The sequence below is a fragment of the Xiphophorus hellerii genome, chromosome 16 (genome assembly GCF_003331165.1).
Source record: "Xiphophorus hellerii strain 12219 chromosome 16, Xiphophorus_hellerii-4.1, whole genome shotgun sequence".
Taxonomy (NCBI): Eukaryota; Metazoa; Chordata; class Actinopteri; order Cyprinodontiformes; family Poeciliidae; genus Xiphophorus; species Xiphophorus hellerii.
Window position 1 is genome coordinate 19,530,844 of NC_045687.1, and position 14,848 is coordinate 19,545,691.

A 14,848-nucleotide genomic window follows, 5' to 3' on the forward strand; every position below is an offset into this window, starting at 1 on the left:
ATATCATCAGTGGAGCCTCCTGTTGTCGGTGGTATATCATCAGTGGAGCCTCCTGTTGTCGGTGGTATATAATAAGGGAAGCCTCCTGTTGTCGGTGGTATATAATCAGTGGAGCCTCCTGTTGTCGGTGGTATATCATCAGTGGAGCCTCCGGTTGTCGGTGGTATATCATCAGTGGAGCCTCCTGTTGTCGGTGGTATATCATCAGTGGAGCCTCCTGTTGTCGGTGGTATATCATCAGTGGAGCCTCCTGTTGTCGGTGGTATATAATAAGGGAAGCCTCCTGTTGTCGGTGGTATATAATCAGTGGAGCCTCCTGTTGTCGGTGGTATATCATCAGTGGAGCCTCCGGTTGTCGGTGGTATATCATCAGTGGAGCCTCCTGTTGTCGGTGGTATATCATCAGTGGAGCCTCCTGTTGTCGGTGGTATATCATCAGTGGAGCCTCCTGTTGTCGGTGGTATATCATCAGTGGAGCCTCCTGTTGTCGGTGGTATATCATCAGTGGAGCCTCCGGTTGTCGGTGGTATATCATCAGTGGAGCCTCCTGTTGTCGGTGGTATATCATCAGTGGAGCCTCCTGTTGTCAGTGGTATATCATCAGTGGAGCCTCCTGTTGTCGGTGGTATATCATCAGTGGAGCCTCCTGTTGTCGGTGGTATATCATCAGTGGAGCCTCCTGTTGTCGGTGGTATATCATCAGTGGAGCCTCTTTCTGTCTGTGTTGGCTGCACAGGAATGTCTGTAGCTGGAGTAGCTGTCTGCAGGCCTGAATCGATGAGACCCAGCTGAAGTGAGGCAGGACAACCAGTCTGACTGGCTGACATATCAGTTCTTGAAAGTGTGGCTGGGTCATCTCCAGTTGCACCGACATCAGTGGCAAGCAGGTTACTAATCAGTTCATCCAAACGGAGGAGCTGAGCCATGCCTTCATCCTCCGACGCTTTCAGTTTCTCACTTTTAACAAAGTCAACAATCAAATCATACAGTTCTGGTTCACTTAAATCATGAACATGAATGTCACCTCCATCATCAGTCGAAGACAGAACTGTCTTCAGCTGCTCTGTACTCAATGTACCAAGTTTTTTCTGTATCTTGAATATGAGTGCTTGTCGTGGATTGTTGGTAGCCATGCTGACGTTTCACTGGTTGCTTTGGCTCTCTGGATGACACAGTCGATGCAGCCTTCCTTGAAGCCTTAGACACCGTGTGAAGGTTTTGCATAAACCAGCCAGAGAGACGTTGAAGAAAATTCAAAATATAATCTTAATTTATTAACAAAAAAATCCAATAATGATAAATTGGGCCCAAACTGAGGTCAACATAACAAAGTACAACTCAAGTGGTAACAGAACAAACTCAAGCACAAACTGACCTAACAAACAAGACATGAGGGGAACTTAAATAGTGGCTAATCAGACCATTAACACACACTAGGGGGTAATTAAACACACAAAAACCTAACAAATACTGGTCAGAATATTACTAAATCAATAAATGAAATAAATATCAGAATTTAACTAACTTTCCAAAAGAAGAAACATTAAATAAATGGTCAAATTAAACTAAAGACCAAATTTCCCCCTCCCCTGGTGAACAAATGGAATGGCCCGCTGAGGAAGTTTGACCCCCATATATGGACACCGATCAGCTGGAGCTCATCTGTATGATTTTCAGGAACAGGTCCAGAGGAAACTGGTAACTCAAAAGAAAGAAATTAATTTGTTATATTTAACAAAATATACAAAGAACTGACACATAAAGTTAACTAAATGGGTGCACAACAAATAGTTAACTAAACAGTCAGACTAATGAAAACAAATTTAAAGATAAAAATCTAAACTACTCACTAATCAATATATAAAGTAATATTAAGGGAAAACAAAAAAACCATTACCAATAGTGTCTGCGTGTGACAGTCGGGACAGCTGTCACACACCGTATCTCGTCGTCTCCACAGCAACCTCTCCTGGCAAGACACTTGGGATCCCGGACATAGCACCCAGTTGTTACTGGCAGCAGATCTAGGGGAATCTGAGCCAGCAGCAAGAGGCACACAGGCAGAAGAACGCTGCAGCCAATATCTGTGAATCATATATATCTATCTATCTATCTATCTATCTATCTATCTATCTATCTATCTATCTATCTATCTATCTATCTATCTATCTATCTATCTAAGGCTCTAGGAGCCTTTCTTCCACCCCGGCAGGGTGGAAGAAAGGCTCCACTCCCTCCCCCCCCCTCCTCCCATCCTTGTATTCTTCTCTGTTAATCGTTTTCTAATAGATGACTGTGTGTTTTTTAAAAACTCAATTGTTTGTAAAAGTTTTGTGTTTCGTTTTCTTGTTATCTATCTATCTATCTATCTATCTATCTAGATAGATAGATAGATAGATAGATAGATAGATAGATAGATACAGTATGTATATACTGTATATATATAAAGCACAGTTCAGCACCATCATTCTGATGGATATATATATATATATATATATATAAAAATATATATATATATTTTTACATATATATATATATAATTTTTTTTTTTTCAGGTTTTTTTTTTATTATTTGTAACAGGTTACAAGTTTCATTTTATATTTTGTTTAGCCTTTTGTTGATGTTAAATAATTCTCTGTCTCATTTGCTTTCATTTTCTGTCACATAAATATGCAAATTTCAAGGTTTATAATGCGTCACTGTTACAAAAACATTTTTATTTATTTTTTCCCATCTCTTAAAACATCATGTTATGATTGAACCATATCCATCACCAATAACATTGTAAATGTCTGTATATGTCAGTTTAAAATAAACCAGGTTTATGTTTATTCAGTGTGCCAAGAGGAAATGTGCCATGTCTTGGGTGTGGCAAAGATTACAGGCCAATTTGAAACTTGAACGTTATGATTTAAAATAGTATAAAATGCTTGTGGTGGTTTGTGGTTTTGCAAAATAATTTTTTTTATTATCAGAGTATGGATTGTGAAACAAAAATAGTTACAATACAGAAGAAAAGACATTTACAATTGTTCACCTTATTTAACCTGATAACATTTTCTTCACATTGATGTGAATAAATTACTTAAACTCTTGGAAATACAAGTTTCATTCATGTTTTGTCAAAAGTCATAAAAGCTTTTCTTACCTTGTTTCCGTTTTACTGGTTTAGTGAATCTTTGTTGTCACAGCATTACGTGTCCGATTTCCTTTTAGACTGAAACCCCCCAAAGAGATTCTTATTTATAATGTCTCTTGTCCTAACAAACTCCTCCTGCAGTCTCTCATTGGCTGAAAACTCTGCTTGTGAAAAAACAAGGAAACCAAAAGTGAAAGAAAGATTGTTCTTTTCTTTGAAACCATGTGATTTAAAAGAAATCGACATGCACTTGTTACAGTCACTGACCTCTAGGGGCACCAGACCAGTTCCTACAATATACAGTGATGGCATTTGGAATGCAAAATGCACCAGCTACCTTTCAGTGACTGATGAACACTGTATTAGGAGACATTAAGAACTGTAATGTCTACTTTTTTGGGGGGATATTTAGGGGCAAAACTGTGAGTCTAAGAGTTTATTAAAGTGTGACTCAAGGAATACAATTTTGTCTTATTATTAGGAATTTTAAGAGTGTAACTGCTGTTTTGCAAAAAATCTACATTTCCCAAACTCCTATAGGATGTTTTCTCTGCAACATCAACTTCTCAGTTAAAAGACACAAATAGTTTTGCACCAAATGTACCTTCATGCCACAGATTCCTCCTGCTGTGTTTGTGCACAATCACTGCATCTGTTTGAACATACTCCCAAGTCTGCCTCTGATTGGCTTACAATGATTACCTTTTCCTTTTTAGCCAGTCATCAGCACAAATAACATGGAAGTAGAGATTCTTTTCTTTCTTAACTCCTGGGCCGGCCCGGTTTCAGAAAGCAGGATAAGTGAAAGTTCTTATCCTTCCACTTATAAGAAAGGATAAGTACTTTCTTATAAGTGAAGAAAGTTCACTTATACGTAACTATGTGCACATCCTGGCTTTTCGGTTTCAGAAAGCCAGATATCTGTTATACTGAGTAACATCATTTGACAGTTTCAACTAGGTGACTTGCAGGGATTTTTAAGGTGCAGCAAGTGTCAGTATTCAGTGATACAGTATCAGTACAGTTGGGCAATGTGTCAAAACGCTGTCTCATTAACCAATCACTACTAAAACCTCTGGTGGAAAAAGCAAGAAAACAATATAATAATAATAAAAAAATAAAGTTTTCTGCCTCTTGAAATTAAAATACTCTTCTTGCAAAGGCAGCATTTTTTATCAGACTTAGAATAACATTGAAGGTAAACACTCAGGAGTCTGGCAACTTTCTATTTTTATCCTTCTCATGTGGATTGCAGGTGCAAGCAATCAGCCATCTTGTCCACCCTCAGTCAGGGCTGCAGTTCCCTGGCTCCCTCTGGTGGATAAGAGTGGAAACCCATGCAGAACCCAAAAGCCCACCTTCAAAACAAAAATCTAATCTGATGACACAAGATTCCAGGCCAGCTTTCGTGATTAACTTGATGTTGTATTTTACCGTCATGGTGATGCAAGTGATGCTTCCTTTGTGTGTACCTCAATGACTTCTGGAATGATGTGAGAAATAACTCTTATTTGTCCCTGCTAATATTTACCCATGTAGATCTTCAGCTTAAGAGTAAAATAAATACGTATATGTTGTCTGTATAAATCAGAATGACATGCTTGATGTAGAACTTCATGGTGAATGGGAAATCCAGATGTCCAATTGTATTGATGTTATCATTTATAATTTGTGTAATGGGGGATTTTCAAACTGACAAACTTTAAGATCCACTAAGAAATAAAGCTGTTGTTGCACATGAACACATATCTAAGAAAATAGACTGGATTAAATTTATACTGAAATGAAAAACTTAAAGCAAAAGTATTTTATTCACACAAAGGAACTACATGAAATAGTAACTTTTAAAAGTTGTTCACTCTGCTATAACCATGATTCTTGCAATAGATTATGTGAAAACTGATTCTACCAAACCAGATACACATTTGTTTTATGAATATGTGAAGATGAGAAAACAGGAGCAGATGCATCATTGTCAATTTATTAATCAGGTTATACCATTTACAATCAAAACACAATTTTAACTGGTAAAGCAGTGTTCTGTCTTATTTGTGTTTTCTATGTCCTATTCCATCTTACATTAAGCATTATAAAAGATATTATATATTAATTGCCTATTTATTATATGTAATTCAAGATAAAAAATAATTCTTTTAGATGACTATATTGTGTTTGCACAACTTAATATTATTTGGATTAACAAAAAAAAAAAAGCCGATATGGCACATGACCCTGCCCTTGACCCCTACCAATGGAACACAAAAGTTAAAAAGGCCAAACAAACAAATCATTTTGCAATTTGAGCATAAATGAAAAAACAAAAAGCAATAAAAAATAACATTTTGTTCATAAAACTCAAATGTGTTATATGTATTTACTCGATCAATATCATTGTCATTACTCTTCCAAAATGGGGAATTCAAATTTTAATTTTACAATACATTTATGAAACATGAAACATAAACATGTGATGGAATTAATTTTGATTTCATCTAGATAAAGAGAAAACTTGTTTACATAATGTAACCCCTGTCATTTCTCATATCTGACATTTCAATGTTAGTGGCCATTTCAGTGATCTTTTACTCGAAGCATAACTCCATCAGGACTTACAAACAAAAGGTAATATTATGCTTATCTATTCATTTTCACATCAATATTTTTGTACACTGATTGGAAGCAGACCTTCAACTTCAGGAATGACATTAGATTTTATAAACAGTTTTGTTTCCTCACAAACGACACATTTCATTCAGACTTTCAATGGCGTCCTCCTTGCTGAAGGATTTCCAATAGTGAGGAATTTCTCCACTACCCTGAAATTTCATGTTATAGTACAATTCCAGTTGCTTTTGAAAGCGGCAGATGAACCATTTCCAGTAGGCAAGCATAGAGTTATCAGCTGTAATGCTCCATGAACGATATTTTCCTCCAGCAGTTGGATAACGCTTATACGGAACTGTCCACTCTGAGTCAGGTTTTGGGTGAAATCTCAAATTACATGTAACTAAGGTGGTACAGAAATCAATGAAATCAACTGTTCCTCTTACATGCCAACCATTAACCCCAGAGGGTCGATGAAAAGGAACGCTGTGTTTCTCAGGACTGTGGTCCTTCAAAGTGTTTGTGCAAACAGCAGCACAGAATGGACACCTTTCCCAGCAGCAGTTACACAGCTGATCAATCAGGATCTGATCAGGCTTCTGCCTGCAGTCATTCACTTTTTCCAGGGAGAGTTTGCTCATCTCTGTTGTGATGCTTTTCAGGCCTTTCTCTATTTCTTCTTTAAGAAATTCAAAATTGTTTATGTCACTGAAGTTTTGACAACTAATGGTATCAAGTGTCAACTTTGGTTTCAGTTTACTAGAAAATTCCTCCACCCACTTTTCTATGTTTCCTTTTCTGTGTTTGAATTTCTCTGTTGCTTCAAACAAAGCCTGACTGATGACCCTGGTGATATCTTCTATATTTTTCTTAAGGATAGTCTGGACTTTAACTTTCTGTGTCGTAAACATGTATTTCTTTACTTCTTCTTTGATGAAAGCCTCTACTTGAGCTCTTGGATTTCTGATGTAGGTGATGAAGCTGCTAAAGTCTTCTTTCTCTGCCAGAGATGCTAACACATGTTTCTCTAAATTCAGTCTGTTCTCACTGAATGCTGGGAAACTGCACCTCATCTCTCCAGCAATATCAACTCCAGTCTTGTTACAGACGGATTCAACAGCAGAAACTTTGAGTTTTTTACACATAATTTCTCCAAACACCACAGCAGATGAACTTCCTTTGCAGAAGCTTCTGAAAATGTTGTAATACTCATTTTTCTTGTTGTCCAAATAAGTCAGAGCATCATTGTTGTCTCTGTAGATCTTGTGGGAGTTTAAGAGCCAACCTTCTGCCCTATCAAACACATACAGTGAAAGGTCAACTGTAAACTCCTTCTTGAATGTAAATTTCTTCCCTGATTCAAACTCTGTCACTCTTTGTTTGACATTTTTGGCAAGTTCCTGCAAGTAGGTTGATGTGTAACCTCTTGTTGCAACAGGTTTGCTCTTAATGGTTTCAAGACATTCTTTTACAACTTTTTAAATAAATGATCTGATCAGTTCCTGTTCTTCACGTGATTGAATATTGAGTCTTAAAATTCTTGTGACATTATGTATGATGCTCTTTCTTATTATATGATCAGAATAATCACCTATTTCTGACAGATTTTTGTATCTCTTACTTCTTTTTGACTCATCAATGAGATTATGTTCAACACCAAGATCTCTAAGGACAAGTAGTTGATCTTCCTCCAAGTTTATGTTCTCAATGGATTTTGTATCTGAGGTTAATTCCTTAACCCACTGACTCCAAACAGTGTTGAACTGTGCTTTTAGTTCCTCTTCATCCTACGTAATGCATTTTAATAGGTGAACAAGCTCTTTGCTCTTCTGGAACAGATTGTTTTCAAACTCTGTCTTCTTGTTGTCAAGTTTTTTTCTTGCATTGTTTTGCTGGATTACTTCATCCAGTTTTCTTTTCACTCCTCTCACAAGATCCTCATGAAACTCTTTGATTTTGGTCTCAAATCGACCCCGCCATTGAACCAACATCTCTTTGTCTTTGTCATCTTCAAAGTAATCTGTCATATTTTTTGTTACTTCTTCGTATGTTTTATTAGTTTCTTTGGTAAGGTAACTCAGCTCAACTTTGTCCAGTTGGCCTTTTTCAATTCTGGGATAAAGTTGATTTTCAATGTTCAGCATCTCACTCCTCAGGGCCCAAGTCCAGTTCCCATATTGGACCTCCAGTTTTCTGTAAACTGAATCAATTCAACTATTTCCATTGCAGCAGATTTCCCATTCTGGCAGATTTTCTGATCTTCATCCACTTTGACCCCAGAGACTTTGGCCATAGTTTCCAGCTGGAAGGATGTGTGGGGTTCAGACAAAAGGCTTTTTATAATCTTTTTCAGATTATTTCTTTACTGAAAGCAATGCAGTCAGTAAAGAAGTCATTGTCTTTTCCAGCAGGGCAGTACCAGGTGTAACCCAGGGTAAAAACCACCCTTAATCCCGCCTTTGGTGCTCCGTTGGTTAGAGTGACGGTCAGTCACACTGTGCGTTCAGCCAATCACTGCATCTTGAGTGGTTAATTAGGCCTGCTCCAGCTTTCCCAGTCAGGTGTGAGGGGGAGAGCTGGAGACAAAGGAGCCACAGGTTTGTTCTTCCAAACAATTAGTTTATCTCTTTGTTTATTATGCACTTTTAAAAAATCATGTAGATCTGAACATCCAGTGATCTTGGAGCCGTGAAGTTGTCATGCACTGAACTATATATGGAATTGGTGAATAGTGAACACAAATGTTGTTTGTTTGGTTGGCATGTTGGTGGTGGTAGCCAATGCTAATTGTTTGATCATCAATTGTAGCTTCTTAAATTCAATATGTGTTTAAGATAATGAGATAAATGCTGATATCTTTAATTTGTTTGAAAGATTAGATTGTGGATATAATTGCTTTTATTTCTGTATATAATAACTGAAACAAGTCTAGTTAACTAGCAGGCTGGTAATTTACTGGTCCTGTTTATTTCAATACAGGCCAGGTGACCCTGTTAGGGTTAAAGGATGGTGAGCTTCTGACAACTGGCTGGAGCCAAGAGAACCTGAAATTTACTCCATACTGGTCTGGTAGGAGTCTGATGGTCCATAACATTTCTCCCTCCATCTCACTACATAGACACACAATCCATTATTCATCCCTTCTCTGGTGGAAACAAATTGCGCTTGGACATTTTTTCATCTCAAATAACTGAACAATTAAAACATCCATCCATCAGTAAAGAGCCGTTCAGAAGAATCGGTTTATTGAAATCTCACTTCACTATATAGCAGACTTTGGTTACAGCCTTGTCCCACATATGTGACACGTAAGTGATGATAAAAGTTAGATGCAGTCCCCACCATCTGTGAAGTGAAGCACAGCTCAATTTACATGTAGCCATCGGATTTCTGAGGTTTTATGTAGTGGAATTCTATTACTGACTCAGACAGACATCTGCCTCTCACTGTGCATGTTTTGAAATGCCGCGTGCGAGTGAAAGGCGGAGGCGATGTGTGACCGTAGAAACATGTAATTAGTAAGTCACTGATAGGGTTAAATTAATAACTTGTATAAACACTAATCATTACCCTTATGAACCGTTATACTGTTTATTTGTTCTAGAATGTGTGATGTTTCTGCAGGAAGCATGCCAAAGACTGCCTGGAGCCAGAGTGACCATTGGCTTGATAGAATGAGCAAAGGTTAAGGGTCGTTAGCCCCGGGTCATGGGAACTGCTTCGAGGCCACAGCTGCATAGAGATAGGAGAACTACAATGTTTAAACTTGTGATTGACTGTATGTTGGAAGCTGGGTTTTCCGTTTGCCCCTCCCCCTCTAGACAACAGTTGCAAGTCATTGTAACCTAAGGTCGGACTTAATTTAAATAAATAGCACTGCCGAAGGAGGGTGTGTCAGAGTGGAGTTCTGGAAGACTGAGATGGAGTCTTCCTGGCTCAAACTCTCCACTCAAATACTTCTGAGTGTAAAAATCTTCAATTGCCTTTCTCTTCCTTTCCAGTGTGTGAGAATGTTTAGGTGATAAAACTGACAGTCACGTTATTGATTGGATTTTAATCGGTACGTTTTGCATCCAGTGAAAAAGATGTTAACGAATAAACTGGACAATATGCTGGCAATGTAGTGATAGTATACTTATTTCATTTACTTCAAGAGTGGTTACATATTTTACATGATCACTTTCTATTACAAAACCTGGAATTTATTTAGAGAAAAACAAATTTACAGGAAATAAGCCATAGAATAACTAAAGAAATAAAGAAAACTAAAAAGAAAGATGGAGGACAAATATTAAGTTGCTTAACAAATTAGTTTAACTCACCAAAGTTTGAAAAATGATAGAATAGAGGGGAGAATCTAAATTGTTGCTCATTTGCAAAAAACATCTAGTTCATAAAATTCACATGTGGTTTATCTTAAGGTATTTATCTACTGGATCAATATGATTGTAATGGAACTTAAATATATATGGATTAAGATTTTAATGTTACCATACATGTATAAAATTTTAAAACATGAGAAAATATACCATAATAAACTGATTCTCAACAAAAAATAGAGACTCTTGTACTGAGTCTGGATGCGGAGAAGGCTTTTGACTCGGTCAGATGGTCTTTTCTTTATAAAGTTATGTCCAGGTTCGGGTTCCACCAGACCATAATAGATGTCATTGCAGCTTTATACAATAAACCATCGGCTAGTATTAAAATTAACGGAGACCTTTCTGATCCCTTTACTTTGGAAAGGGGTACAAGGCAGGGATGCTGTGTTTCGCCGCTCCTCTTCGCCCTTTTCATAGAGCCGTTAAGTCAGTGGATAAGACAGAGGACAGACATAGCTGGAGTTCACATGACATCTGGGGAACAAACGTTGTCATTGTTTGCGGACGATTTATTGTTAACCATAACAAACCCAGCTCAAACTCTACCTGTACTTATGGAGGCGATCGAGGAATATGGTTCGCTCTCTGGTTACAACATAAACATTACCAAGACTCAGGTTTTAACGATAAACTATAACCCACAGAACAATATTAGGAGCCTGTACAATTAGAACTGGGAAGCAGAATCCATAAAATATTTAGGGGTCACTTTGCCCAAGGATTTTTCCAGGATTTTTTATGTCAACTATGGGCCCCTAATTTCAAATCTGAAATCTGACATACAGAGGTGGAATCTGATCCCTTTCTCAAATTTACACTCCAGAGTGGAGTCGGTCAGAATGAACATTCTCCCGCGCTTCCTATATCTATTTCAATGTTTACCTATCTTGATATCAGAAAGGCGTTTCATAGAGTGGGAAAGATTAATATCTCAATATATTTGGCAGGGGAAAAAGGCAAGGGTTAGGTATAAAACGCTGCAGTTAAAGAAAGAGAAAGGTGGACTGGGTCTTCCCAACATACAGATTTATTACCTTGCAGCTCAGTTAAGACCAGTGCTCTGTCTAAGCTCTCCATCCTACGATGCAAGGTGGAAAGATTTGGAAGGAACAACAGTGGAAGGAAAACCTTTAATATCAGTGTTAATGGACAAGGATTTACAAGAGGGGCTGAATATACCACATGAGTCAATGCTACACACAATCATGGATTCTTGGAGAAAGGTGATTAAAATTTGTGGATTGGGTATCCAGATAAAAATCCTCAGATGGTGTGCCTTTGATTCAGCTTTTAAACCGAACAAGACTGACAGAAGATTTAGAGGATGGATCCAAAAAGGACTAACCACTTATTACACATTTACCCAGGAAGGGGTGTTTCAGAGTTTTGAGGAGCTTCAGAGATCTAATGGGCTGGAGAGGGACGACTTCTTTAGATATCTACAGGTTAGGGCCTATTTCAATCAAAATACACGTGACAATTGGGAAACAGCCAAACCTGGACTTTTTAAGGTGTTTTTGTCTTTGTTGAAGTCAGGTTCATGCAAGAAACTTGTTTCCTTGCTGTACAATGGTATTCTATCCTCTAAACAAGGTGACACAAACTACATAAGAAACAAGTGGGTAAAAGAAGGAAACTTATCCATCTCAACTGAAGTCTGGGAACAGATTAACAAATTACACTGGATGACCTCGAGCTCCAATACATGGAGACAGTTCTGCTGGAAAAACACTGTTCGATATTTTGTAACTCCAGTTCAGAAAAAACATCGGGGCAGCGGGGACACATGCTGGAGACTCTGTGGAACAAACGGGGCAAATCATCATCACATCTTCTGGGGTTGTCCTGTGATTAAAGTTTTTTGGGAGCAAATGTGTTCCCACCTAAATAACATCTTTACTGAAAGAATCCCATGTAAATGTGAATCCCTATATTTAGGAAATATTTCATTTGATAACTGGACTCTGGATGAGAAAAAACTGCTGTTAATGCTTCTGGCAGAGAGCAAAAAGTCAATCACTAGAAAATGGTTAAAGCCTGAAGCACCTACAGTTGAGGACTGGGTCAATATTGTACAGGACATTTACATTCTGGAGAAGTTTTCTTTTTCTGTTCAAGGTCGAAGGGAATCGTTCTTCAGGTTCTGGTCTAAATGGACAAACTATGCAAAATCAGTAATTCCTGTGGACTAAATATGTCAATCACAAGCAAATACTGTTGTGCTGTGTATTGTAACCTGGTTTAGGACTATGGCAAAATTATGCTCTTGATTGTGTTTTCATTTCTTTTTTCCCCCAACATAAGAAGAATCAGATCTGACCCTCCTCTACCCCCCACTCACTCTTATGTTATGGATGTTTGGTTACTGTAAAAAAAAAAAAACTGGATTGGCTTATGCTATTCCTTCTTATACTTCCACTGTGTTGGAAGTTGAATTGTACAATGTAATTGTAACTTGCGTTTCCAAATAAAAGATTAAATATAAAAAAAAATAATAAACTGATTCCCTCTGGATACAAAAGACAAGATGTTTACATATTGTAACCCAAATCAAGAGTCATATTTGATATTTCAATGCTTATTTCCTAAATAACACCTTTTGGTGACTAAAAATGACCAGAATAACGATAAAAAACAATAAGACTGAAAAATAATATAAAGTAAAACATGCAGCTGTTTGTTTGAAGCCGTTTGAGTTATCCTTCAAGTTTGACTCATTCAGGATGTACAAACCAAAGGTAATAAATGATCATTTATTCATTTTGAAGAGCCTTGAACATCATAATTACTGCTCAAACCCACAACTTTGATTAGTTTCTATGAACCTGCAGTTTCTTCACAAACTACACATTTCATCCAGACTTTCAATGGCGTCCTGCTTACTGAAGTTTCTCCAATGCCGAGGAATTTCTCCACTACCCTGAAATTTGAAATCATAGTAGTTTTCTAATTCCTTTTGAAAGTGGCAGATGAACCATTTCCAGTAGGCCAGCATGGAGGCATCAGCTGTAATGCTCCATGAAGCATACTTTCCTCCTGCACTTAAGTACTGTTTATAGGGAACTGTCCAATTTGATTCATTTGGGTAAAATCTTCTGTCACTTGCAACCAACATGGTGCAGAAATCAATGATCGGATGAACTGTTCCTTTGTAACGCTGACCATTAACTCCAGAGGGTCGATGAAAAGGAACGCTGTGTTTCTCAGGACTGTGGTCCTTCACAGTGTTTGTGCAAACAGCAGCACAGAATGGACACCTTTCCCAGCAGCAGTTACACAGCTGATCAATCAGGATCTGATCAGGCTTCTGCCTGCAGTTATTCACTTTTTCCAGGGAGAGTTTGCTCATCTCTGTTGTGATGCTTTTCAGGCCTTTCTCTATTTCTTCTTTAAGAAATTCTAAATTGTTTATGTCACTGAAGTTTTGACAACTAATGGTATCAAGTGTCAACTTTGGCTTCAGTTTACTAGAAAATTCCTCCACCCACTTTTCTATGTTTCCTTTTCCGTGTTTGAATTTCTCTGTTGCTTCAAACAAAGCCAGACTGATGACGCTGGTGATGTCTTCTACATTTTTCTTAAGGATAGTCTGGGCTTTAACTTTCCGTGTCGTGAACATGTATTTCTTTACTTCTTCTTTGATGAAAGCCTCTACTTGAGCTCTTGGATTTCTGATGTAGCTGATGAAGCTGCTAAAGTCTTCTTTCTCTGCCAGAGATGCTAACACATGTTTCTCTAAATTCAGTCTGTTCTCACTGAATGCTGGGAAATTTAACCTCATCTCTCCAGCAATATCAACTCCAGTCTTGTTACAGACAGCTTCAACAGCAGAGACTTTGAGTTTTTCACACATAATTTCTCCAAACACCACAGCAGATGAACTTCCTTTGCAGAAGCTTCTGAAAATGTTGTAATACTCATTTTTCTTGCTGTCCAAATAAGTAAACACATCATTTTTATCTTTGTAGATCTTGTGGGAGTTTAAGAGCCAACCTTCTGCCCTATCAAACACATACAGTGAAAGGTCAACTGTAAACTCCTTCTTGAATACATAGTTTCTCTGAGATCCCATTGTATCTATTTCAGATTTTATATTTTGAGCCACTTCCTTCAAGTAAGTTGATGTAAAGCCTCTTGTTGCAACAGGTTTGCTCTTAATAGCTGCAAGATATTTTTGTTCAACCTCATTAATGAATGATCTGATCAGTTCCTGTTCTTCATGTGGAACAAAAGCCATTTTAACAAATTTCAAGGCACCTCCAAAGCTCTTCTTCATTGTTATGTAATCAAAATAATCACCATGTTCTGACAGATTTTTGTATTTCTTACTTCTTTTTGACTCAGCAATGAGTCCCCATTCAACACCAAGCTCTAGAAGGACAGCAAACTGATCTTCCTCCAAGTTTATGTTCTTGATCGGTTTTGTATCTGAGGTTAATTCCTTAACCCAGTGACTCCAAACAGTGTTGAACTGTGCTTTTAGTTCCTCTTCATCATCAATGCATTTTAAATGGTGAGCAAGCTCTTTGCTCTTCTGGAGTAGATTGTTTTCAAACTCTGTCTTCTTCTTGCCAAGCATTTTTCTAGCATTATTTTGCTGGATTACTTCATCCAGTTTTCTTTTCACTCCTCTCACAAGTTCCTCATGAAACTCTTTGATTTTGTTCTCAAATCGACCCCGCCATTGAACCAACATCTCTTTGTCTTTGTCATCTTCAAAGTA

At 37.7% G+C, this 14,848-nt stretch overlaps 1 protein-coding gene across 1 annotated transcript in view; it reads right to left on the reverse strand.

Moving 5' to 3' along the window:
- Positions 1–7,502: 7,502 nt before the first annotated feature.
- LOC116735119 (interferon-induced very large GTPase 1-like) overlaps positions 7,503–14,848 on the reverse strand; it is a 35,401-nt gene continuing 28,055 nt past the window's right edge. Inside the window, exon 5 of the mRNA XM_032586743.1 lies at positions 7,503–7,932. Within this exon, the coding sequence (XP_032442634.1) occupies positions 7,531–7,932 (402 nt within the window). The 3' untranslated portion in view covers positions 7,503–7,530. The remainder of the gene's footprint in view (positions 7,933–14,848) is intronic.